The sequence below is a fragment of the Chiloscyllium punctatum genome, chromosome 11, assembly GCF_047496795.1.
Source record: "Chiloscyllium punctatum isolate Juve2018m chromosome 11, sChiPun1.3, whole genome shotgun sequence".
In the NCBI taxonomy this organism is placed as follows: Eukaryota; Metazoa; Chordata; class Chondrichthyes; order Orectolobiformes; family Hemiscylliidae; genus Chiloscyllium; species Chiloscyllium punctatum.
Genome location: NC_092749.1, coordinates 69,801,690 through 69,825,741, shown reverse-complemented (window position 1 = coordinate 69,825,741; position 24,052 = coordinate 69,801,690). Strand labels below are relative to the sequence as shown.

At 42.9% G+C, this 24,052-nt stretch overlaps 1 protein-coding gene across 4 annotated transcripts in view; it reads right to left on the bottom strand.

Moving 5' to 3' along the window:
• sanbr (SANT and BTB domain regulator of CSR) overlaps positions 1-24,052 on the bottom strand; it is an 808,920-nt gene that overhangs the window by 80,655 nt on the left and 704,213 nt on the right. For all 4 annotated transcript variants that reach the window (XM_072580998.1, XM_072580996.1, XM_072580997.1 and 1 more), the window contains one exon: positions 19,054-19,199. In XM_072580998.1, coding sequence (XP_072437099.1) covers positions 19,054-19,199 — 146 coding nt within the window. The remainder of the gene's footprint in view (positions 1-19,053; positions 19,200-24,052) is intronic.

The window sequence follows — 24,052 nt, the reverse complement described above, 5'->3', positions numbered from 1 at the left end:
GTGGCACTGTTGCTTTTACCATACTGTTAATCTACCCAAGGCGCTTATGGCAGTGGTAATATCCCTATCTCTCAGGAGGTCAAAGTTCATGGCCCACCTGCTCCAGTGGTGTGTCCTTTGATCTTAAGTGACCATGCATTTACACCATAGTAGGTTGCTCCACAAGTTTCTTCACCCGTGGTGCTCTAACTGATAACATACTGACTTGCCCCTGTATTGAGCTTGAAAGTTTGAGATGTCAATGTGTTATGGGCCTGGCCAGACCCCCTCAAAACATTTCAAGAAAGTAGCCCAGACCCTAACTTTTCTAATTGTTTAAGCAGGTGTAATGCAGATATTCCATGAGTGATGCAGCTGGGCAAACCACTTTGTTTAAAACAAAACAGACTTTATTTACAAGATTACCGAATGAAACAAAAACAAAACAGAACAGAATATTTAATAACTTCACCTATCCGAAATACCAAAAGATTATCCAAACTTACTGATGCTGCTCCAAATACTTTCAACAATCCCCATAAACATTCCTTGGCACAAAAGGTAAAATAAAACACAGGGCCTTACGGGAGAGGGGGAGGTGGCAGCATGGAACACCTTCTTCCATGTGGCTGTTTCTTGGACCAGCAGCCTCAAACTGCCTGACTGTTTTCAGTGAATAGCCAGACTGCCAAAACCAAATCAAACCAGAGAAAAGTTGAGATAGGAGAACTAGCCGCTCCCTTTTCATTGTACAATTTTTTTTTAAAACTTAAAAACCTTTTGACTGAGGCACTGTTAGCTATAATTAAATTGACCCTAAAACCCATCCAACTTTGAGTTTTCGGAGTCTGTGTCTTTTACAACCTCTCTGAAAAAAAGCCAAGGACAACATAACCTTGTTAAAAGAGCAGCATTATCACAATTATTATAAACATCTTTTTGCCAAAATGCTAAGTCCTCTCTGAACACCTTCAGCTTTCTTTTCTACTATAGCCTGTCCTACCTCAAACTTTTTTGTGAGTAGCTATTTGAGTTCTTGCTGTTCTGTGACTGTGTCCTGCTCAGCACATGTTCTGAAAGGGACTTATTTAATAGACAAATCCTTTTTTATTTAAAATAGGTGCGCACTGTTTGTGCTTGAGGTTTCCCTGGTCCACGATCATTGTTAGCATCTGCTGTCTGTCCTTTTTCATGTGTGTCATTTTGGGTATTGTACCTTGACAACTGAAAAGATTCTCTCAATCTCATGTGATAAGTTGACTGTCTGCTTTGGAACTAACTTGTGCTTCTTCTGGATTTCTGCTTCACTCACCTTTTGCTGTAACAGGACCTTGATCAGATGGGCAAAGGCGTGACAAATGGAATTTAATTTAGATAAATGTGAGGCATTGCATTTTGGTAAGGCTAATGAGGGCAGGACCCATATACTTAACAATAAGGCCATGGGGAGTGTTGCCAAACAAAGAGACCTTGGGGTGCAGGTTTATAGTTCCTTGAAAGCAGAGTTGCAGGTAGACAGGATAGAGAGAAGGCGTTTGGTACACTTGCCTTTATTTGTTAGAGTATTGAGGACGGGAGCTGGGATGTCATTTTGCAGCTGTACAGGACATTGCTTAGGCCACTTTTGGAATACAGTGTTCAACTCTGGTCTCCCTACTATAGGGAAGATGTTGTGAAACTTGAAAGGATTCAGAAAAGATTTACAAAGACGTTGCTGGGCTGAGGGGTGTCCTTATAGAGGTTTGTAAAATCATTACAGGCATGGAGAGGGTGAATAGCCAAGGTTTTTTTCCCAGGCTAGGTAAGTCCAAAACTAGACGGCATAGGTTTAAGGCAAGAGGGGAAAAATTTAAAGTGGGACCCGAAAGGGCAACTCTTTCATGATCTTTTCTACTGTCTGCAACATTAAACTGAGAAGGGAAAGATATGAAAGGGACCTTGGGGCAACTTTTTCACACAGAGGGTGGTGTGTGTATGGAAAAGCAGCCAAAGGAAGTGGTGGACACTGGTACAGTTACAACATTTAAAAGGCAGTATATTCCACTGCATACATAACTGCATTAAAGTGTTCAGCTTTTTGTCTAGCATCTAGTTTAGAAGCAATTCTGTATCTTAAGAATGAGTTCCCCAAGATGTCCAATTCCATATTCTGTTTGGCCCACCATGTGAGAACATATCTTCCTGGCAGTACAATATTTGATGATTGTGAAATCATTCAAATAATTGAGACTATTTTCTTTGCTTTGAGTGCTTCCAATTCATCAGTAAAATTATGCTATTACCACATACTGCTGTAGGGGAACCTCCGAACATTTACTGTCAAAATTGAGAATGATTGCCTTTAAGTGGTGTCTCTAGTCAAAAATACCCATTTCCTTAAAAGCTTTAATGACTGAATCAGAGTGTCTGCTTTAATAACAAAAACAAAAATTGCTGGAAAATCTCAGCAGGCCTGGCAGCATCGATGGAGATCAATCAGAGTTAACATTTTGGGTCTAATGATCCTTCAGAAGACTGAACCCAAAACATTAACACTGATTCTTCTCCACAAATGATGCCAGAGCTGTTGAGATTTTCCAGAAATTAATGTGTTTGTTTCAGATTCCCAGCATTTGCGGTCCTTTTGGTTTTCTGCTTTACCAGATGACCTATTTTAATAAAAGAAAACCCGTCCAACTGTTGCGTCTCTCTCTCTGGGCTTCATCTGCACCCAATCACTGAGTTCAGAACCCTCACCCCCATCCCATCTTCAGCATATATACCAAGTTTTTCCTAGGTACATATCAGTTCTGAAGGAGGGTCACCAGACCTGAAATGTTAACTCTGTTTTCTTTACACAGATGCTGCCAAACCTGTTGAGTTTTCCCAGTAAGCTCTGTTTCTGAATTATTTTAATAATTTTTTTCCTAGATGAACCCCATTGGCTATTTTTTTAGCAATATTTTTCTGGATGAGTCCCACCTCAATAATCTCCTAATTTAAGTTGTCTGTTTAAGCTTCTAAATCACTGCGACTCTGGCTTTGTCTCTTTCTCTGCTCAGCAGCCTTATTTTAAATTGATTTAGTGGCCCTTAATTTCTCTATGTCTCATGGTATCCACCAGCTATGACAGCATTATCTGAACTATAAGTATTTCACTTACTTCTTGCTTTCCCAGCCTGAAATCTGTTCCTTTTTTTTAAACAAAAGCAAAAACAGAAATTTCTGGAAAAGCTCAGCAGGTCTGAAAGCATCTGTGGAGAGTTCACATTTCAGGTCAAGCACTCGTTCCTCAGAACTGATAGCTAGGAAATTTGGGGGTGGGGGAAAATATGGGGGGAGTAAACACTATGTAGGGATACAGCCCAAAGAGACAGAGAACAGTTGGACTGACAAAGGAGTGGATAACGATATGGTTAGGCAGGTGATTGGCTATTAATGGCAACTGTTAGTGGCTAACAATCGGTTACGTCTAATAGCTGACTATGTGTTAACAAGGCCTGATATGTGGAGTTGGGATAAGGAAATGGGAGAGCTCACGCCCTAAAGTTACTGTACTCGATAGAGTCCAGAGGGCTGCAGGGTTCCCAAGTCGTAAATGAGGTACTACTCTTCCAGTTTGCGCTGATCTTCGCTGTAGCACTGCAGCAAACTTGAGACAGTGATGTTGGCTAGGGATTAGGGTAGTCTGTTGAAGTGGTAGGGAACTGGAAGCTCAGGATCTTTTTTGCAGACAGTATTTAAGTGTTCTGTGAAGCAGTCATGCAGTCTACACTTCATTTTCCTAATGTAGAGGAGACCACATTTTCAGGAGCAAATGAAGTGGACCAGATTGTGTGAAGTGCAGGTTAACGGCTGCTTCACCTGAAAGATGTGTCTGGGCCCTTGGATACTGAGGAGGGAGGAACAAAATAGACAAGTGTTTCACCTTCTGCAGTTATAGGGGAAGGTATCGTAAGTCTGTGGCTGGGGGGGATGTTGGAAATGAAGGAAGAGTGGACCAGGATGTCCCGGAGGGAATGGTCCCTGTGGAAAGCTAACAAGGGAGAGGAGGGGAATACATGTCTGGTGGTAGCATCTTGCTGGAGGTGGCAGAAATGACAACTGATGATCCTCTGGGTGTGGATGCTGGTGGGATGGTAGGCAAGGTCACCTTCTGCACTTTTTGCACATAAACGGGACATTTTCCTAGCTACTATCAGTTCAGAGGAAGGGTCAGGTTAAATGTGATTTCTCTCCACAGATGATGCCAGACCTGCTGAGCATTCCAGAAATTTGTATTTTTGTTTCTTATTTACAGCATCCACAGATTTTTGTTCTTTTCCTTTTTTTCAAAAAAGTTCTCCTTGCTCAACAGGGATTTAAAATTACTCTCACAACCTCGGATACCCATTTGCTCTCCAGCTAAATCTTATTTGGGACTGGTCCTACAGATCATCAGCACCCAAAGTAATCTGTAACTGCCTTGGATTGACCAATGCTCCAGCTCCTTGAAATTCCTAGCTCACCCTTGCTGTTCTTCTCTTACTGGTTTGAAATGCATTTTCCCATCAACTGTGGATTCTATCTTGTTGAGTCATAACACCAGTGCTCTTCAGTAGGGTTCTCAAATGTTCAGCTTTTCCAGCCATTGACTGTCGAAGATTGAGACAGCGCAGAAAAGGGCCTTTGGACCATCGAATCTGCAGACATAAGTATCACTGAAAGTGCGATCATCCCAATTCCCTGCACTGGTCCCATATCCTTGATTAAAAGGATATTTGGATGAGTACTTCAAATATTATAAAGGTTGTAAAGTTTCCAGCCTCCACTACATTCCCAGTTAGTGCATTCCAGATTCCCACCATTCACTGAGTGAAAACATTCCCCCTAAATCTCCTGCCACTTACCCTAAAACTATGCCCTCTCATGATTGACCCGCCAACCAAGGACATCAGCTGTTCTTTACTTGACCAAATCTCTCAATCTTATATACCTTAACCATGACCATCCCCACTGCCGCAGTCTTCCCTGCTCTAAAGAAAACAATCCATGCCTATCTAGTCTCTCTTTATAGCTCAATTTCTCCATCCCAGGCAATGTCCTGGTGAAGCTCCTCTGTACCTCCTTCTAGTAGTATCACATCCTTTCTGTCGTGAGGTGACTAGAACTGCACATAGTAATCCAGTTGTGGCTTGACCAACACTCTGTACAACTTAAATATTACCTAATTTCTCTTATACTGTATGCCAGACAGATGAAAACAAGTGTCCCATATGCCTTAACCTTCTTATTCATGTGCTCTGCCGACTACAGGGATCTGTTCATAAACAGGAGAAAGTGAGGACTACAGATGCTGGAGATCAGAGCTGAAAATGAATTGCTGGAAAAGCGCAGCAGGTCAGGCAGCATCCAAGGAGCAGGAGAATCGACGTCCTGAAGAAGGGCTCGTGCTCGAAGCGTCGATTCTCTTGCCCCTTGGATGCTGCCTCACCTGCTGCGCTTTTCCGGCAACACATTTTCAGCTCTGTTAATAAATCCCCCAAGATCCCTCTCTTCCTCTAAGCTACCAGTGTCCTGCCATTCATTAAATGCTCCTGCAGCTTGTTTCTTCTTCCAAAGTGCATCACCTTGCACTTGTCAAGGTTATATATTATCTGCCACTTGTCTGCCCCATCTGACCACCCACCTATATCTTCCTGTAACCCATAATCATCTTCTTCGCTAATAACCACTTTGAGTCATAGAGGTGTACAGCACAGAAACATACCCTTCAGTTCAACTCATTCTTGTCCACCAGATAGCCTAAATTAATCTAGTCCCATTTGCCTATCCCTCTCAGACTTCCTATTGATGTACCCATCCAAATGTCTTTTAAATGTTGTAGCATTTCTTCTGGCAGCTCATTCCATTGATGTACCATCCTCTACGTAAAAACGTTACCCTTTAGGCCTCTTCTAAATCTTTCACTTCTCACCCTAAACCTATGCCCTCTAGTTCTGGACTCCCCCACCCCAGGGAGAAGACCTTGTCTATTTACCCTATCCGTGCCTCATGATTGTATAAACCTCTATAAGGTCATCCCTCAGGCTCTGATGTTCAGGGAAAATAGTCCCAGCCTATTCAGCCTCTCTCTATAGCTCAAATCCTTCACCTCTGGCACATTCTTGCACATCCTTTCTGACCAATCTAGTGTTGCCTGCAAATTTGCTGAACATTCCTCCCACATTTTCATCTATATTGCTTAAATCAATGCCGATTTCACCAATTTCCTCATTTCCCCTCCCCCACCCTAGCCCAGATCCAACCTTCCAACTTGGCACTGCCCTCTTGAACTATCCTACTTGTCCATCTTCCTGCCCAACTATCCGCTCCATCCACCTCTCCGATCTATCACCTTCATCCACAACTTCATCTACCTATCACATTCTCAGCTACCTTCACCTCAACACCACCCCCGGCCCACTTATCTCTCAGCCTCCTTGGGCCACCCCCTCATTCCTGATGAAGAGCTTATAGAGTCAGAGATGTACAGCATGGAAACAGACCCTTCAGTCCAACCCGTTCATGCCGACTAGATATCCCAACCCAATCTAGTCCCACCTGCTAGCACCCAGCCCATATCCCTCCAAACCCTTCCTATTCATATACCCATCCAAATGCCTTTTAAATGTTGCAATTGTACCAGCCTCCACCACTTCCTCTGGCAGCTCATTCCATACACGTACCACTCACTGCATGAAAAAGTTGCCCCCTTAGGTCTCTTTTACATCTTTCCCCTCTCACCCTAAACCTATGCCCTCTAGTTCTGGACTCCCCCATCCCAGGGAAAAGACTTCGCCTATTTACCCTATCCATGCCCCTCATAATTTTGTAAACCTCTATAAGATCACCCCTCAGCCTCTGACGCTCCAGGGAAAACAGTCCCAGCCTGTTCAGCCTCTCCCCATAGCTCAAATCCTCCAACCCTGCCAACATCCTTGTAAATCTTTTCTGAACCCTTTCAAGTTTCACAACATCTTTCCAATAGGAAGGAGACCAGAAATGCACGCAATATTCCAACAGTGGCCTAACAATGTCCTGTACAGCCGCAACATAACCTCCCAACTCCTGTAATCAATACTCTAACCAATAAAAGAAAGCATACCAAACGCCTTCTTCACTATCCTTCACTTTCAAGGAGCTATGAACTTGCTCTCCAAGGTCTCTTTGTTCAGCAACACTCTTGAGGACCTTATCATTAAGTGTATAAGTCCTGCTAAGATTTGCTTATGCTCGAAATGTCGATTCTCCTGCTCCTTGGATGTTGCCTGACCAGCTGTGCTTTTCCAGCACCACACTCTTCGACTCTTTCTCTGACAAAGCCATGCTGACTACCCCTAACTAAGCTATGCCTCCCAAGTGGGCATTAGTTTCCTCCTTCAAAATTTTCTCCAATAGTTTCCCTACCACTAAGGTGAGACTCACTGGTCTGTGATTTTCTGGTTGACCTCTACTAGCCCTCTTAAAAGGTGGAACAACATTAGCAGCCCTCCAATCCTCTGGCATTTCCTCTGGGGCCAGAGAGGAATTAAAAAGCAGTGTCAAAGCCCCAGCAATTTCCTGCCTCTCCTTTGGATTACACTGTATGCACTTCTCAGCATTAGGTGAAAGTGAGGACTGCAGATGCTGGAAATCAGAGTCAAGATTAGAGTGACGCTGGAAAAGCACAGCAGGTCAGGCAGCATCCGAAGAGCAGGAAAATCGACGTTTCAGGCAAAAGCCCTTCATCAGGGTTATATAAATAGAAACATAGAAAACTATAGGAAGGATGTTGTGAAATCAGAAAAGATTTACAAGGATATTGCCAGGGTTGGAGAGTTTGAGCCAAAGGGAGAGGCTGAATAGGCTGGGGCTGTTTTCCCTGGAGCATAGAAGGCTGAGAGGTGACCTTATGGAAGTTTATAAAATGATGAGGGGCATGGATAGGGTAAATAGACAATGTCTTTCCCCTGGGATGGGGGAGTCCAGAACTAGAGGGCATAGGTTTAGGGTGAGAGGGGAAAGATTTAAAAGAGATCTAAGGGGCAACATTTTCAGGCAAAGGCTGGTACATGTATGGAAGTGGTGGAGGCTGGTACAATTACAACACTTAAAAGGTATATGAATAGGATCTGAAACCATTCGTTCACTGTCACTGGGTCAAAATCCAAGAACTCCCTTTGAAATAGTTCTGTGGGTATAGCTTCAACACATAGACTAGCAGTTTAAAAAGTCAGCTCACTGTTTTAAGGACCATTAAAAATATGCCAATATATATTGGTGTAGTCAGTGACACACATGTTCCAGTGAAAGAATAAAAGAAGTCAGCATCTTCCACCGACTAAAAATGCTGCTACCATTGTAAACAAAAAAACTCGCTATTTATCTGCTGACTCTCAATCAAAATTAAATCTGCATACACAAAGTACAAAGATGACATTGTTTCCTTACTTCCTCCACCAAAGCGAATCAGAGGTTATGTTCTACTACCCAGACATATTAATCTGGGGCACTATGACTAAATATAGGAACACATGAACAGCTGTAGGTTTTCGGCCCATTGAGCTTACCCTGCCATTCAATAGGATCATGGCTAATTAAACATTTCAATACCTTTTTCCCAGCCCATTCCCATAACCCAAAGGTAATCAAAAACCTATCAATCTCTACCTAAAGCATACTCAAAACACAGCTTTCTGTGGTTTAAAAAGCCAAAGCTTCACAACCTTTGAGTTAAAAAAAATCTCATCTCAGAGGCAAGTGACATCCTTCTTATTTTTAAATTGCATGTCTTAGGTATCGACTCCACAACTATGATATGCATTTTATCTGCATCTATCCTATCTATCCTTTTAAACATGCTGTAAGTTTCAATGTGATCACTCTAATTCTTTGAGACTTGAGAGAATACAAGTCCAATTTGTGCAATCTCTCTTCATAGGAAAGTCCCATTATCCTGGGACCAAGTCTGATGAACCCTCGCTGCATTCCTCTCTGGCCCTATGAGCTCCCTCTGTGAACTTTAAATGTCATTTGCTGTTTCCTGATTAGCTTCCTCCACATGTTTTCAGTGAATCTTTTTCTGCACTCATCCACCTGACTTACTTCTCATTTTCCTCTTTCCTCATTTCTTCCACCATTCACACGAAGTTAAATTTAACTTAAACAAAGGGCATTATAATGATAGGGTTAGTTAAAGTAGACTGAGCAGATAGATTACCAGGAAGTAGAGTTAGCAAACAGTGACAGACATTTAAGGGAGTCATTTATGACCCTCTGCAACAATAAATCCCAGTGACGAGGTAAGATCCTAAGAGAGAGATAAATCAACCCTGGCTAACCAAGGAGGTTCATAAGGGTATAATGTTTAACAAAAAGCATAGTGATAGCCCTGAAAACTGGGATAAATTCAGTATCCAGCAAAGATGGACTAAGCAGATAATAAAGGCAAAGAAAATAAACTATGAGGGCAACTAGTGAGGAACATAAAACTCTCAACATAAAAAGAAAAACAGAGGTTAAAGAGAATATAGGCACCTTAGAAAATGAATCTGATGAGATAGTTATGAGGAACAAGGAAATGGCAGAGGAAACAAATAAACAAATATTTTGCAACAGTCTTTATTGTGGAACTCACTTTGGACATTCTATTAATACTAAAGAACATAGGGAATAAATTTAGTACTATCACTAAGTAGTAGTATTAAACAAACTTATGGGCTAAAAGCAGATAAAACCCCTGGCCATGATGGCTTGCATCCAAGGATTCTAAAAAGAAGCAGTTACAGAGATACTGATATGTTGTTCGTAATTTTCCAAAAATCCATGGATTCCAGAGAAGTACTGGGGGATTGGAAAACTGCAATTATGGCACCCCTATTCAAAAAAGGAGGGGAGCAAAAAACGGGTAACTATAGATTGATTAGCCAGTATATGGGAAATCATAATCTAACCAAGCTGAGTCATGAAAGGAAAGTAGTGTTTATTAGACATTTTCCAGCTCAGTCTCAACTAGAACAGATACAATGTAACCAGTAAGTGTGTTGCAATTAGATTTCTAAGTTGCTTGACAAGGTTCCACACATTAGGTTGAGTCAGAAGGTAACAGCCCATGGCACTGGAGGTAGTACATTGTCACGGATATAGAATTGGCTTATGAGCAAGAAGGTAAAAACAATGACTGCAGATGCTGAAAATCAAATACTGGATTAGTGGTGTGGCAGAGCACAGCAGTTCAGGCAGCATCCAACGAGCAGCGAAATCAACGTTTCGGGCAAAAGCCCTTCATCATGAATAAAGGCAGTGAGCCTGAAGCATGGAGAGATAAGCTAGAGGAGGGTGGGGGTGGGGAGAGAGTAGCATAGAGTACAATGGGTGAGTGGGGGAGGAGATGAAGGTGATAGGTCAAGGAGGAGAGGGTGGAGTGGATAGGTGGAAAAGAAGATAGGCAGGTCGGAAAAGTCAAGGAGGCAGTAACTGAGCTGGAAGTTTGAAACTAGGATGAGGTGGGGGAAGGGGAAATGAGGAAGCTGTTGAAGTCCACATTGATGCCCTGGGGTTGAAGTGTTCCGAAGCGGAAGATGAGGCGTTCTTCCTCCAGGCGTCTGGTGGTGAGGGAGCGGCGGTGAAGGAGGCCCAGGACCTCCATGTCCTTGGCAGAGTGGGAGGGGGAGTTGAAATGTTGGGCCACGGGGCGGTTTGGTTGATTGGTGCGGGTGTCTCGGAGATGTTCCCTAAAGCGCTCTGCTAGGAGACGCCCAGTCTCCCCAATGTAGAGGAGACCGCATCGGGAGCAACGGATACAATAAATGATATTGGTGGATGTGCAGGTGAAACTTTGATGGATGTGGAAGGCTCCTTTAGGGCCTTGGATAGAGGTGAGGGAGGAGGTGTGGGCACAGGTTTTACAGTTCCTGCGGTGGCAGGGGAAAGTGCCAGAATGGGAGGGTGGGTCATAGGGGGGTGTGGACCTGACCAGGTAATCACGGAGGGAACGGTCTTTGCGGAAGGCGGAAAGGGGTGGGGAGGGAAATATATCCCTGGTGGTGGGGTCTTTTTGGAGGTGGCGGAAATGTCGGTGGATGATTTGGTTGATGCAAAGGTTTGTAGGGTGGAAGGTGAGCACCAGGGGCGTTCTGTCCTTGTTACGGTTGGAGGGGTGGGGTCTGAGGGCGGAGGTGCGGGATGTGGACGAGATGCGTTGGAGGGCATCTTTAACCACGTGGGAAGGGAAATTGCGGTCTCTAAAGAAGGAGGCCATCTGGTGTGTCCTATGGTGGAACTGGTCCTCCTGGGAGCAGATACGGCGGAGGCAGAGAAATTGGGAATACGGGATGGCATTTTTGCAAGAGATAGGGTGGGAAGAGGTGTAATCCAGGTAGCTATGGGAGTCAGTGGGTTTGTAAAAAATGTCAGTGTCAAGTCGGTCGTCACTAATGGAGATGGAGAGGTCCAGGAAGGGGAGCGAGGTGTCAGAGATAGTCCAGGTAAATTTAAGGTCAGGGTGGAATGTGTTGGTGAAGTTGATGAATTGCTCAACCTCCTCGCGGGAGCACGAGGTGGCGCCAATGCAGTCATCAATGTAGCGGAGGAAGAGGTGGGGAGTGGTGCCGGTGTAATTACGGAAGATCAACTGTTCTACATAGCCAACAAAGAGACAGGCATAGCTGGGGCTCATACGTGTGCCCATGGCTACGCCTTTGGTCTGGAGGAAGTGGGAGGATTCAAAGGAGAAATTGTTAAGGGTGAGGACCAGTTCGGCCAAACGAATGAGTGTGTCAGTGGAAGGGTACTGTTGGGGACGTCTGGAGAGGAAAAAACGGAGGGCTTGGAGGCCCTGGTCATGGCGAATGGAGGTGTAGGGGGATTGGATATCCATGGTGAAGATAAGGCGTTGGGGGCCAGGGAAGCGGAAGTCTTGATGGAGGTGGAGGGCGTGGGTGGTGTCTCGAACGTATGTGGGGAGTTCCTGGACGAGGGGGGATAGGACAGTGTCAAGGTAGGTAGGGATGAGTTCAGTGGGGCAGGAGCATGCTGAGACAATGGGTCGGCCAGGGTGGTCAGGCTTGTGGATCTTGGGAAGGAGGTAGAACCGGGCAGTGCGGGGTTCCCGGACTATGAGGTTGGAAGCTGTGGGTGGGAGATCTCCTGAGGTGATGAGGTTCTGTATGGTCTGGGAGATGATGGTTTGGTGATGGGGGGTGGGGTCATGGTCGAGGGAGCAGTAGGAAGAGGTGTCCTCGAGTTGGCGTTTGGCTTCAGCGGTGTAGAGGTCAGTGCGCCAGACTACCACTGCGCCCCCTTTATCCGCTGGCTAAAGGGGGCGCAGTGGTAGTCTGGCGCACTGACCTCTACACCGCTGAAGCCAAACGCCAACTCGAGGACACCTCTTCCTACTGCTCCCTCGACCATGACCCCACTCCCCATCACCAAACCATCATCTCCCAGACCATACAGAACCTCATCACCTCAGGAGATCTCCCACCCACAGCTTCCAACCTCATAGTCCGGGAACCCCGCACTGCCCGGTTCTACCTCCTTCCCAAGATCCACAAGCCTGACCACCCTGGCCGACCCATTGTCTCAGCATGCTCCTGCCCCACTGAACTCATCCCTACCTACCTTGACACTGTCCTATCCCCCCTCGTCCAGGAACTCCCCACATACGTTCGAGACACCACCCACGCCCTCCACCTCCATCAAGACTTCCGCTTCCCTGGCCCCCAACGCCTTATCTTCACCATGGATATCCAATCCCCCTACACCTCCATTCGCCATGACCAGGGCCTCCAAGCCCTCCGTTTTTTCCTCTCCAGACGTCCCCAACAGTACCCTTCCACTGACACACTCATTCGTTTGGCCGAACTGGTCCTCACCCTTAACAATTTCTCCTTTGAATCCTCCCACTTCCTCCAGACCAAAGGCGTAGCCATGGGCACACGTATGAGCCCCAGCTATGCCTGTCTCTTTGTTGGCTATGTAGAACAGTTGATCTTCCGTAATTACACCGGCACCACTCCCCACCTCTTCCTCCGCTACATTGATGACTGCATTGGCGCCACCTCGTGCTCCCGCGAGGAGGTTGAGCAATTCATCAACTTCACCAACACATTCCACCCTGACCTTAAATTTACCTGGACTATCTCTGACACCTCGCTCCCCTTCCTGGACCTCTCCATCTCCATTAGTGACGACCGACTTGACACTGACATTTTTTACAAACCCACTGACTCCCATAGCTACCTGGATTACACCTCTTCCCACCCTATCTCTTGCAAAAATGCCATCCCGTATTCCCAATTTCTCTGCCTCCGCCGTATCTGCTCCCAGGAGGACCAGTTCCACCATAGGACACACCAGATGGCCTCCTTCTTTAGAGACCGCAATTTCCCTTCCCACGTGGTTAAAGATGCCCTCCAACGCATCTCGTCCACATCCCGCACCTCCGCCCTCAGACCCCACCCCTCCAACCGTAACAAGGACAGAACGCCCCTGGTGCTCACCTTCCACCCTACAAACCTTTGCATCAACCAAATCATCCACCGACATTTCCGCCACCTCCAAAAAGACCCCACCACCAGGGATATATTTCCCTCCCCACCCCTTTCCGCCTTCCGCAAAGACCGTTCCCTCCGTGATTACCTGGTCAGGTCCACACCCCCCTATGACCCACCCTCCCATTCTGGCACTTTCCCCTGCCACCGCAGGAACTGTAAAACCTGTGCCCACACCTCCTCCCTCACCTCTATCCAAGGCCCTAAAGGAGCCTTCCACATCCATCAAAGTTTCACCTGCACATCCACCAATATCATTTATTGTATCCGTTGCTCCCGATGCGGTCTCCTCTACATTGGGGAGACTGGGCGTCTCCTAGCAGAGCGCTTTAGGGAACATCTCCGAGACACCCGCACCAATCAACTAAACCGCCCCGTAGCCCAACATTTCAACTCCCCCTCCCACTCTGCCGAGGACATGGAGGTCCTGGGCCTCCTTCACCGCCGCTCCCTCACCACCAGACGCCTGGAGGAAGAACGCCTCATCTTCCGCCTCGGAACACTTCAACCCCAGGGCATCAATGTGGACTTCAACAGCTTCCTCATTTCCCCTTCCCCCACCTCATCCTAGTTTCAAACTTCCAGCTCAGTTACTGCCTCCTTGACTTGTCCGACCTGCCTATCTTCTTTTCCACCTATCCACTCCACCCTCTCCTCCTTGACCTATCACCTTCATCTCCTCCCCCACTCACCCATTGTACTCTATGCTACTCTCTCCCCACCCCCACCCTCCTCTAGCTTATCTCTCCATGCTTCAGGCTCACTGCCTTTATTCCTGATGAAGGGCTTTTGCCCGAAACGTTGAATTCGCTTATTAGCAAGAAACTGAGTAGGGATAAGGGGGTTCTTTTTCAGGTTGGCAAACTTTAACTAGTGGGATTCCACAGTGATCAGTGCTGGGATTGGAACTGTTTACAATATATATTAATATCTTGGCGGAAGGAATCAAATGCACATAGTGAAGCTTGCAGATGACACAAAAGTAAGTAAGTGGAAAAGCAAGCTGCAAGGGGAATAAGGTTTACAGAGAGATACTGATAGGTTTATTAAGTAGGTAAAAAGTTGGAAAATAGCATACAATGTGGGAAAATGTGAAGTTGTTCATTTTGGGAAGGAGAATAAAAGAACAGCGTATTATTTAAGTGGAAAAAAAATGCAGAAAGCTGTAACATGGACGGACTTGAGGGTACTTGTGCACAAAACACAAAAAAGCTAGTACACAGGTGCAACAGGTAATCAAGAAGGCTAATGGAAATTGGTCCTTATTTTAGAAAGGGTTGGAGCATAGAGCAGGGATGTCTTACTACAGTTCGACATGTACTGGTGAGATCACATTTTGAGTACTGAGAGCAGTTTTGGTTCTTATATTTAAAAGATATTGTTTCATTGGAGGCAGTTCAGAGAAGGTTCACTCGGATGATCCCCAGTATGGAGCAATGTCTTATGAAGTTTAGAAGAGTGAGAGGTGATCTTATTGGAACATTTAGGATTCTTACAGGGCTTGACTGTATAAATGTTGAGAAGATGTCCCCCCGCCCCACAGGAGAATCTCGGACCAGAGGACATAAAGAAATACCAATTGAAGACTGAGATACAAAGGAATTTCTTCTCTCAGAGGATTGTGAAATCTTTGAAACTCCTGGCCATAGAGAGCTGCATGGGCAGAGTCATTGTGTATATTTAAGGCTGAGATAGGTAGATTTTTAATCAGTTGGGGAATCAAGGATTAGTGGGAGAAGGCAGGAAAGCAGATGGGAGGAATGTCAAATTAGCCATGATCCTACTGAATGGCAGAGCAGACTCGAGGGGCTGAATTGCCTACACCTGTTCCTATTTCTTCTGGCCTTAAACATTTCCTCATTATCCTGTAGGCATCACTGAAAGGATCTTGCTATTGCCACTGATGATGGAAAGAACAACATTATTATCAATTAACAATTGGTACAACCCTGTCACAGTGGTAGCTCTTTTGTCTTAGAATCAGAAGCTGGACAGTTGAAATCCCATAAACTCGGTTGCCACTTCAACGCAGTACCTTTATGTGAGGCATTAAATTGAGGTCCCATGCACCCATTTAGGGAGTTCTAAAAACAATCTATCAGCATCCATCAGGTATTTGCTCTTCAGCTCTCATCTGAATATGGATGGCATGTTCTATTTTAATACTGTATATGGACCTTCTATGCACAAATTGACTGCTGCACTTCCTATATTACAACAATGATCACACACTTCATAGTCTGTAAAGTACTTTGGAATACCTTGAGATTGTAAAAGCTGCTGTAAAAGTGCAAGTTCTTGAATTGAATTGAATGATTTACTGACACTTGCATTTTACAATACAGAGAGAACTAGCCAATTGGATACAGAACTGGCTCAATGGTAGAAGACAGAGGGTGGTGGTGGAGGGTTGTTTTTCAGACTGGAGACCTGTGACCAGTGGAGTGCCACAAGGATCGGTGCTGGGCCCTCTACTTTTTGTCATTTACATAAATGATTTGGATGCGAGCATAAGAGGTACAGTTAGTAAGTTTGCAGATGACACCAAAATTGGAGGTGTAGTGGACAGCGAAGAGGGTTACCTCAGATTACAACAGGATCTTGACCAGATGGGCCAATGGGCTGAGAAGTGGCAGATGGAGTTTAATTCAGCTAAATGCGAGGTGCTGCATTTTGGGAAAGCAAATCTTAGCAGGACTTATACACTTAATGGTAAGGTCCTAGGGAGTGTTGCTGAACAAAGAGACCTTGGAGTGCAGGTTCATAGCTCCTTGAAAGTGGAGTCACAGGTAGATTGGATAGTGAAGACGTTGTTTGGTATGCTTTCCTTTATTGGTCAGAGTATTGAGTACAGGAGTTGGGAGGTCATGTTGCGGCTGTACAGGACATTGGTTAGGCTACTGTTGGAATATTGTGTGCAATTCTGGTCTCCTTCCTATCAGAAAGATGTTGTAAAACTTGAAAGGGTTCAGAAAAGATTTACAAGGATGTTGCCAGGGTTGGAGGATCTGAGCTACAGGGAGAGGCTGAACAGGCTGGGGCTGTTTTCCCTGGAGCATTGGAGGCTGAGGGGCGACCTTATAGAGGTTTACAAAATTATGAGGGGCATGGATAGGATAAATAGGCAAAGTCTTTTCCCTGGGGTTGGGGAGTCCAGAACTAGAGGGCATAGGTTTAGGGTGAGAGGGGAAAGATATAAAAGAGACCTAAGGGGCAACTTTTTCACGCAGAGGGTGGTACGTGTATGGAATGAGCTGCCAGAGGATGTGATGGAAGCTGGTACAATTGCAACATTTAAGAGGCATTTGGATGGGTATATGAATAGAAAGGGTTTGGAGGGATATGGGCCGGGTGCTTGCAGGTGGGACCAGACTGGGTTGGGATATCTGTTCGGCATGGACAGGTTGGATCGAAGGGTCTGGTTCCATGCTGTAAATCTCTATGACTCTAATACAGCAAAATACAGTGAAAAGCTTCAACAATCCAGCACCATTTTGAATAGTTTAAGAATAAAAGATACAACTGAAACAGGCCTGCCCCCTCCGCCATGAGCCCTGAGCCAGCTCACCAATGACACTGCCTCGCTGCTGCCTGTGGCATACCCACCATTGTAGGAGTTGCTACTCTTTAGGTGCCATCTCATTGTCACTGGGCCCATCTTGCTGCTGAGGCCAGGTCCTGTGCGGAACCCACACTCGCCTCAAAACCAGGAGTCCCTGTCTCTGCTGCTGCGTTGATAATACTAAAAGTCCTTGCAATTGCAATCAGAGATTCCTGGCTCCACTGCCAGGCCAAGCCATCACTGCCTTGCCAAGATATCACCTTGCTGGTGCTGTCATCTTGAAACATCCCCTGCCAACATTGCTTCCAATCAATGAAGGAGCTTTGCCACTACTGTCGGCCCCAAACACTGAAAGGATATCCTTGCTGCCCCTGCTGCTGTCACTGCTTCCAATCACTGGGAGGACTTGCATCTGCTGCTGCTTCCGACCACTGGGAAGCTGCTGTGCCGATACCACTGATTAACCCGTCGCAAAAGAAAATCAAACAAAGAAAAATTAAAAGGAAAAAAACAGAAGTAAAAAGAAAGAAAGCAGGCAGGAGCGGATGAGCCTCGAGCTCAAGAGTCTGCACACAACCCTGCTACTCTGCCACCACCTTGATATCAAAATTCTTTGTTTTCTTTAATCTCTTTTTGATTTCTGATGACAACGTCTAGCCATTATCTTTACATAATGATGTACCAGAGACCTTAGTGGAGATAATATAATATAATATTTCTGATGTTCATCACTTGCATTTTTGACCAACAAGTTTATTATTTTTCTTTTACTTACTTGGTTACTATTCTTTAGAATTTCTATTTGCTGCAGCTGAACAAAGTTCCAGAGGCATTTTCCGTCAATGGTGTTCCTCACCATCTTGAGCCAACATTTAGTAGACACAATCAAGCACGCTTCAACCAGTCATCAGTATCGTATTGCATGAATATGCTCAAACTATTTTAACTGCATCTTGTAAAAGGAAATGCCCAACTAAACAGCATTGAGATGAACTATATTTCCCATTCCCTCAACAGAGTAATGAATGTTGTTCATAGAGACCTCTCCATTCTCTATTCCCTCCAAATATCTTCTCATTCTAACAGCAAAATTCTGCAACATGATACCAGAGACGACAATTCACAAGTACTTCCTTAGCTGTAGTGCTGACATTCTGAAAGGCATTAGACAAATGCAAGCTTTTTGTTACTTTTATGTCTCCCAGGAATTCAGCTGCAGCCACCACAATACGTGTCTATTGATTAAGCTTTCAGTTTGATACTGCATCTTGTTGCCAGTAAAACTGAAACAATGGCAAGGCTCTTCGCTCTTTCCAAAATCACAGAATTTGTTGAAATAATTTAACTTGCTGTTTTACAATGAAGTATAAGCCTTCGGCAAAGTTAAAATTTTTGCTATTTTTGTAGCTATGTGTCTGATTGTTAGTATGAATGTGTGAATAAAAACAAACTATCAACACAACACAACTAAGTACTAAATTTGGATAAGAGATTAAAAATTAGGTCTGTAGAAATTATTTCTTCTGGTTTTCAGATTTTTGAAATCTCTGGACATTTTGATTTTCATCTGAATTGTAGTAAATTCATGCAAGGATCTACTGATTTTAATTGTTTTGATATCAAGAAACATAATAAAATAAAATCACATATCTATAAAATATAAATATACACTTTATATGGATTATATATAGAATTATATAAATATATATTTAGATAAATGTAAATATAGATGTGACAGCAACATTGATAAATGCATATATATATATAAGCAAAAAAATTTAAAAGTTAGCATACAGCAAAATGCACCAATGACTTGTTGGTCAGGACTCATGCACCTTCCCTGTTCCTTCTTCCTCAAAACCAATTTTTCAAAACAAGAACCAGCATTCAAAAATTCATTACTTTAAAAATGTATAAAAATAAAACAAAAATGCCAAGTTTAAGTGTACAAATTGGAGATTACGTTTTTTTATAAGTTACCTCTCCTCTGTTTTACTGAATGGCACACAGACAACGTCTTTGTGCTGGAGGACATCATAGTACACTTGGCTGACTGATCCTGAAGTAAGTTTACCATTTTGAAGCTGACTGGGTAACTTGACAACATGATCCTGCACTTTACAACCCTGGGAAAAACAAAACAAAGGACAGTTTGTTAAATAAATTATGGTATGCCTTACCATTCTGACTTTCAGAAAATTCAAGCTCCTTTCATAAATATTTACTTTATGCAGAATGATGTGAAAACATCTGAGAGTATATTGCTCTTTTAAGCAATTTGCCCCAGCATACTATCATTTTGTTCAATGATCAGCAATGTTTGTTGAAAATATGCCTACTGCTGCAAACAGTTGCCCATGTTTCTGCCATGGGTAAAGTAACAAAATGAAATACATTTGACTATCTTATGTACACGAACATAGTAGTCTCCTGTCAAGCTCCTGATGAATTATTACTGATTTCCCTTTTGGAAATGTAGTCTCCAGAAATAATTAAATGTGGTGACAGTAACCCATACAAGAGATGCAAATCTAGTCATAATCCAAAACGTTTGTTTTACTGGAAGTAGTAAACTCACAGGCAGTTCACAAGGACTGTGCCATGCCAGGTAAACTGGTGAATTATGTGCTGTCAATTAAAAACATAGAAGTAATTACCAAGCTTCTTTTTATAGTAGAAATATGGATAGAACTATTAGTTACTGCATCAACATTGTGTATGAACTACCTAAAGTATAGTAAATGGCAGGTTTTGACAATTTGTTCATGGGATCAGAACGTCACTAATTTTGCCTATACATAATATCCTTGAGAAGTGATTGAATCAATTAAATGTAATGTATTAAGAGTTGAGGAATGTCTTGGTAAGGGGCAGGAGAGAAATTAACAAAGCTATCAGAATGTATAGCAGAAATAAACAATGACAAAATATCATAAGATAAAAGGTAGTGAGACAAAAACATTGCGGAAGAGGTAAGAAGATCTGAAAAATTAGAAAACTGGGAAAAAGAATAAGGATCAATGTCAAAAATAATGGAGTCATGATTAAAGGTATATAAATGAATTCATAAAGCACTCACAGTTAAATTGGACAGCTTATTTGTTGCAAATTGATGTAACATAACAGCTAAAACATAGACAGAAATAAGTTTGAACAAGTCTGGAAATTTAATATGTACAGTTATAACACCTTCTGAGGATTAGGAAGGACACAAAATGTTGGGTGGCAGGATTACTGAACAATCGAGCACAGCGTGATCACAGAAGAATATCCAGAGGGTTGTGTTATAATAGATGCAATGAAGACATAATATATTCTAGGTGAACATTACAGGCCATCAAGCTGTTTGAAGAGTAAAACGGAAAGATATGCCAGAAAAAAAAAGCAACATTACTCAATTTTAACTAACCAAATACATGATGGAATAAAAGTCATACATGTCGTCATAGCGTATTCCACTTTTTAAGAATGCATCCAAAAGTGTTTCCTTGACCAGTATGAAGCAAAGCATTGTTCTGAGAAATATTGATGGGTAAATAACTGATCTGTAAATATTAGAAAATGTTGGGAAACAGTGAACACAACATTGTTAGGATAAGAAAGAAGAAAAAAAAAATAATGGACAGGGAAAGAAAAGTTCATCAAGATGAGAATAGATTTGGTCCAAATTAATTAGGAAGATAAGTTAGCAAAAAGGTTGAAAGATCAGATCAGTAAGTTACCTTCAAGGAAGAAATGTATAAAATAAGGTTAAAAGGAGGGCATTGATTTATAGAGGTTTAATATACAATGGATAAATAGAGATTAAAATAAAAATGAATATTATTGGTACCAACTTTATAGTTGCTTTTTTCAGTTCATGAAAATGTTAACAGGGAGATGAAAAGAGAGAGATCAGAAGGGAAGCAAGAAAATATTAATAACTGCCTTAATATTAGAAGTAGAACTTCTGAAAGCATCTAATAAAGTGCATGGAATCATTTCAAAGTGAAAGAGCAAGTCTGACTCCAGAGAATGAAAGTATTGAGAAAATGTTTGTTTATTTAACAAACAGCAATTTTGAGTATTTAGATACATCACAGAAGGAGACAGAACTATGGTTAGACACAAAAGCTGCATATTCATGTACCCATCTAGATGTCTTTTAAATATTGTAATTGTACCACCCTCCACCATTTCCTCCAGCAGCTTACTCCATACACGCACCACCCTTTGAAAAAGTTGCCCCTAATGTCCCTTTTAAATTTTTCACCTCTCACCCTCAACCTATGCCTTCTAGTTTTGGACTTGCCTGATCCAGGGAAAAGACCTCGTCTATTTACACTATCCATGCCCCTCATGATTTTATAAATCTCTAGAAGGTCACCCCTCAGCCTCTGACAATCCAGGGAAAACAGCCCCAGTCAATTCAGCCCCTATCTATAGCTCAAACTCTCCAACTGTGACAACATCCTTGTCAATCGTTTCTGAACCCTTTCAAGTTCAACAACATCCTTCCTATAACAGGGAGACCAGAATTGCATACAATATTCCAAGATACATGAATATACATTCAACAGCAAAAATAGTGAAAAATGTATACAAAATATTATTACAGAAATATTGGGCCATGTTTTGTTAAAATTATTGCAAGGTTAGTGGCCACACTGGTATTAGCACATAAATTGTGCAAGACCTCAGGTGAGAAACAAACAGTCACACAATTAAAAGCCAAGATTGAAAAACTAGCTTTAGCTTCATTGATCCCCTTTTAGCATTGCAAGACATTTTGCTGTTAATATCACCAGTCACAAAAATTAAATTCACAAATTGAATTTTGGATTAAAATGGCAAAATAGAAGAATGTAACAGTCATGTGACCTATTCTGAATTTTGCCCAACATGAAGCCTGGGCAGTTTAGTTGTTACAGGCAACAGAAATAGGCCCTAGTCGTCTTACTGAGAAGTTACTTTGCTGAGAATGGATAGATTTTGGGCACAATTTCACAAGGGACTGTAGTGTATAGAGAAAAGTCAGCTAGGTAGAGAATCAGTCCCTTGATTGGACCAAGTTAATAGTCCCAATCAGGGAGTCCTAGCTGACACAGGAGTGTTGGGGCTCTGTTCACTCGGGAGCTGGCTCATCTAGCTAGGTCAGTGTAATTTACACTTGAATTGTATATAAAGGGTGACTTAGTGACAGGATATTGTCCTTCATGGAGTTACTTCAGGGATCACTGGTGAGCTTGCAGGTGGGTGGGGAAACAGTGACCATTAAATTCCTCAAATAGTCTTTCCAGCAGCGCCCAAACTCCTCACCATTTAATGGTGAGAAGGGAAAGCCTAGACCAACTCACCTTTCCTTGCCCTAATTGGTCAGTTAATGACCACTTAAAATCCTTTTCACACACAACCTTAATCTTTCCCACAAAAAGATGGCAGGATCTAGCAGCAGGGAAGGAGGCCAGAAAGTGTTGTAATAGTAGTACCCCTATCTGTGAGTCAGGAAGACCAGGCTCAAATCTCACCTGCTCCAGTGGTTTATAATAACGTCTCTGAACAGGTTGATTTAGAAAATATCTTTGACCAGGAAGTGTGGGTGATTCGGCGATAGGGAACAATAAAACAGTTATGTGTCATAGCACTTCTGGATATAAAAAGTGACTCCCTCCTCAGAAGCCTATTTTTATTTAATTCCCTCCCATTTTCATTAGCCATCCCTTCTATATTGCTGCACTGTTCTTGGTAGGTTGTGCTTGATAATTGGCATTTTATTTAGTGACATGGATGACTTATTCAAGGTACATTATTCAAAGGACCAGACAGTGACTTTTCTCAGGCTTCAGGCAGAAAAGGGGGAACAGTACCTCTATCAATGGCCTCCTTTTAGCATATGGTGCTACCTCATTTGGTTTGTTCTCATAGGTGCTCCCTGCTCCTTGGCCTTTTTAATAACATCCCTATTTTTGTCCACACACAGGCCTCAGGTCCCAGCCGAGATCCCCATAGTTACTTGTTCCTTGACGCTGGAAATCAGTCATCGGAAACTGCATGCTGTCCCATTCCTGTTGACCACAATTTCTGGTGCTGCTGGGACTACAGAACTGCTATCCAATCAGATTGACTGGCAGTTCTCAGAATTCCCATCTTCAACAACTGATGTCATGTGGAAAATTAAATTATAATGTCATAGAGCACGGAAACAGACCATGCCAAACATAATCCCAAACTAAACTAGTCATTTTTTCAATCTTGTTTTTTTCAGGGTGTATCTGTTTCTCACCTGAGATCTTACACAATTTACATGTTAATAACAGTGTAGCCACTAACTTTTCAATTGTTTTAACAAAATATGGCCCAATATTTCTATAATAGTATTTGGTATAAATTATTCATTGGATTTTTGCTCTTGAATGTATATTTTTGTGTCTTGTGAAACGAGTTGCTTTCCTTCAAACCTGTCTTATCCATGTACTTATCCAAATGTCTTTTAAATGTTGTAATTGTCCCCACATTCACCACTTGCTCAGGAAGTTCATTCCACATGTGAACCACCCTCTAAAAAAATTTGCCCCACATATCTTTTTTTAAAAAATCTTTCTCCTTTCACCTTAAAAACATGCCTGCTAGTCTTGAAATCCTCATCTTCGGGTAAAGGCAACGATCATTAACTCTGTCTATACTTCTCACTATTTTATAAACCTCTACAAGATTGCCTTTCAACCTCCTATGCTCCAGTGAATAAAGTCCCAGCATATCCAGCCTTTCTTTATAACTGAAACCTTCCATACCTCACAACATCCTGGTAAATCTCTTCTGAACCTTCTCCAGCTTAGATGCCTCACCAACATCCTGTACGACCTCAACATGACTTCCCAATTCCCTATACCTGTACTCAAAGGACTAAGCAATGAAGGCAAGCTTGCCAAACACCTTTTTAACTATCCTGTTCATATGTGATGCAAACTTCAAAGTGTTGCAGAGCAGCCAATATCAGCAT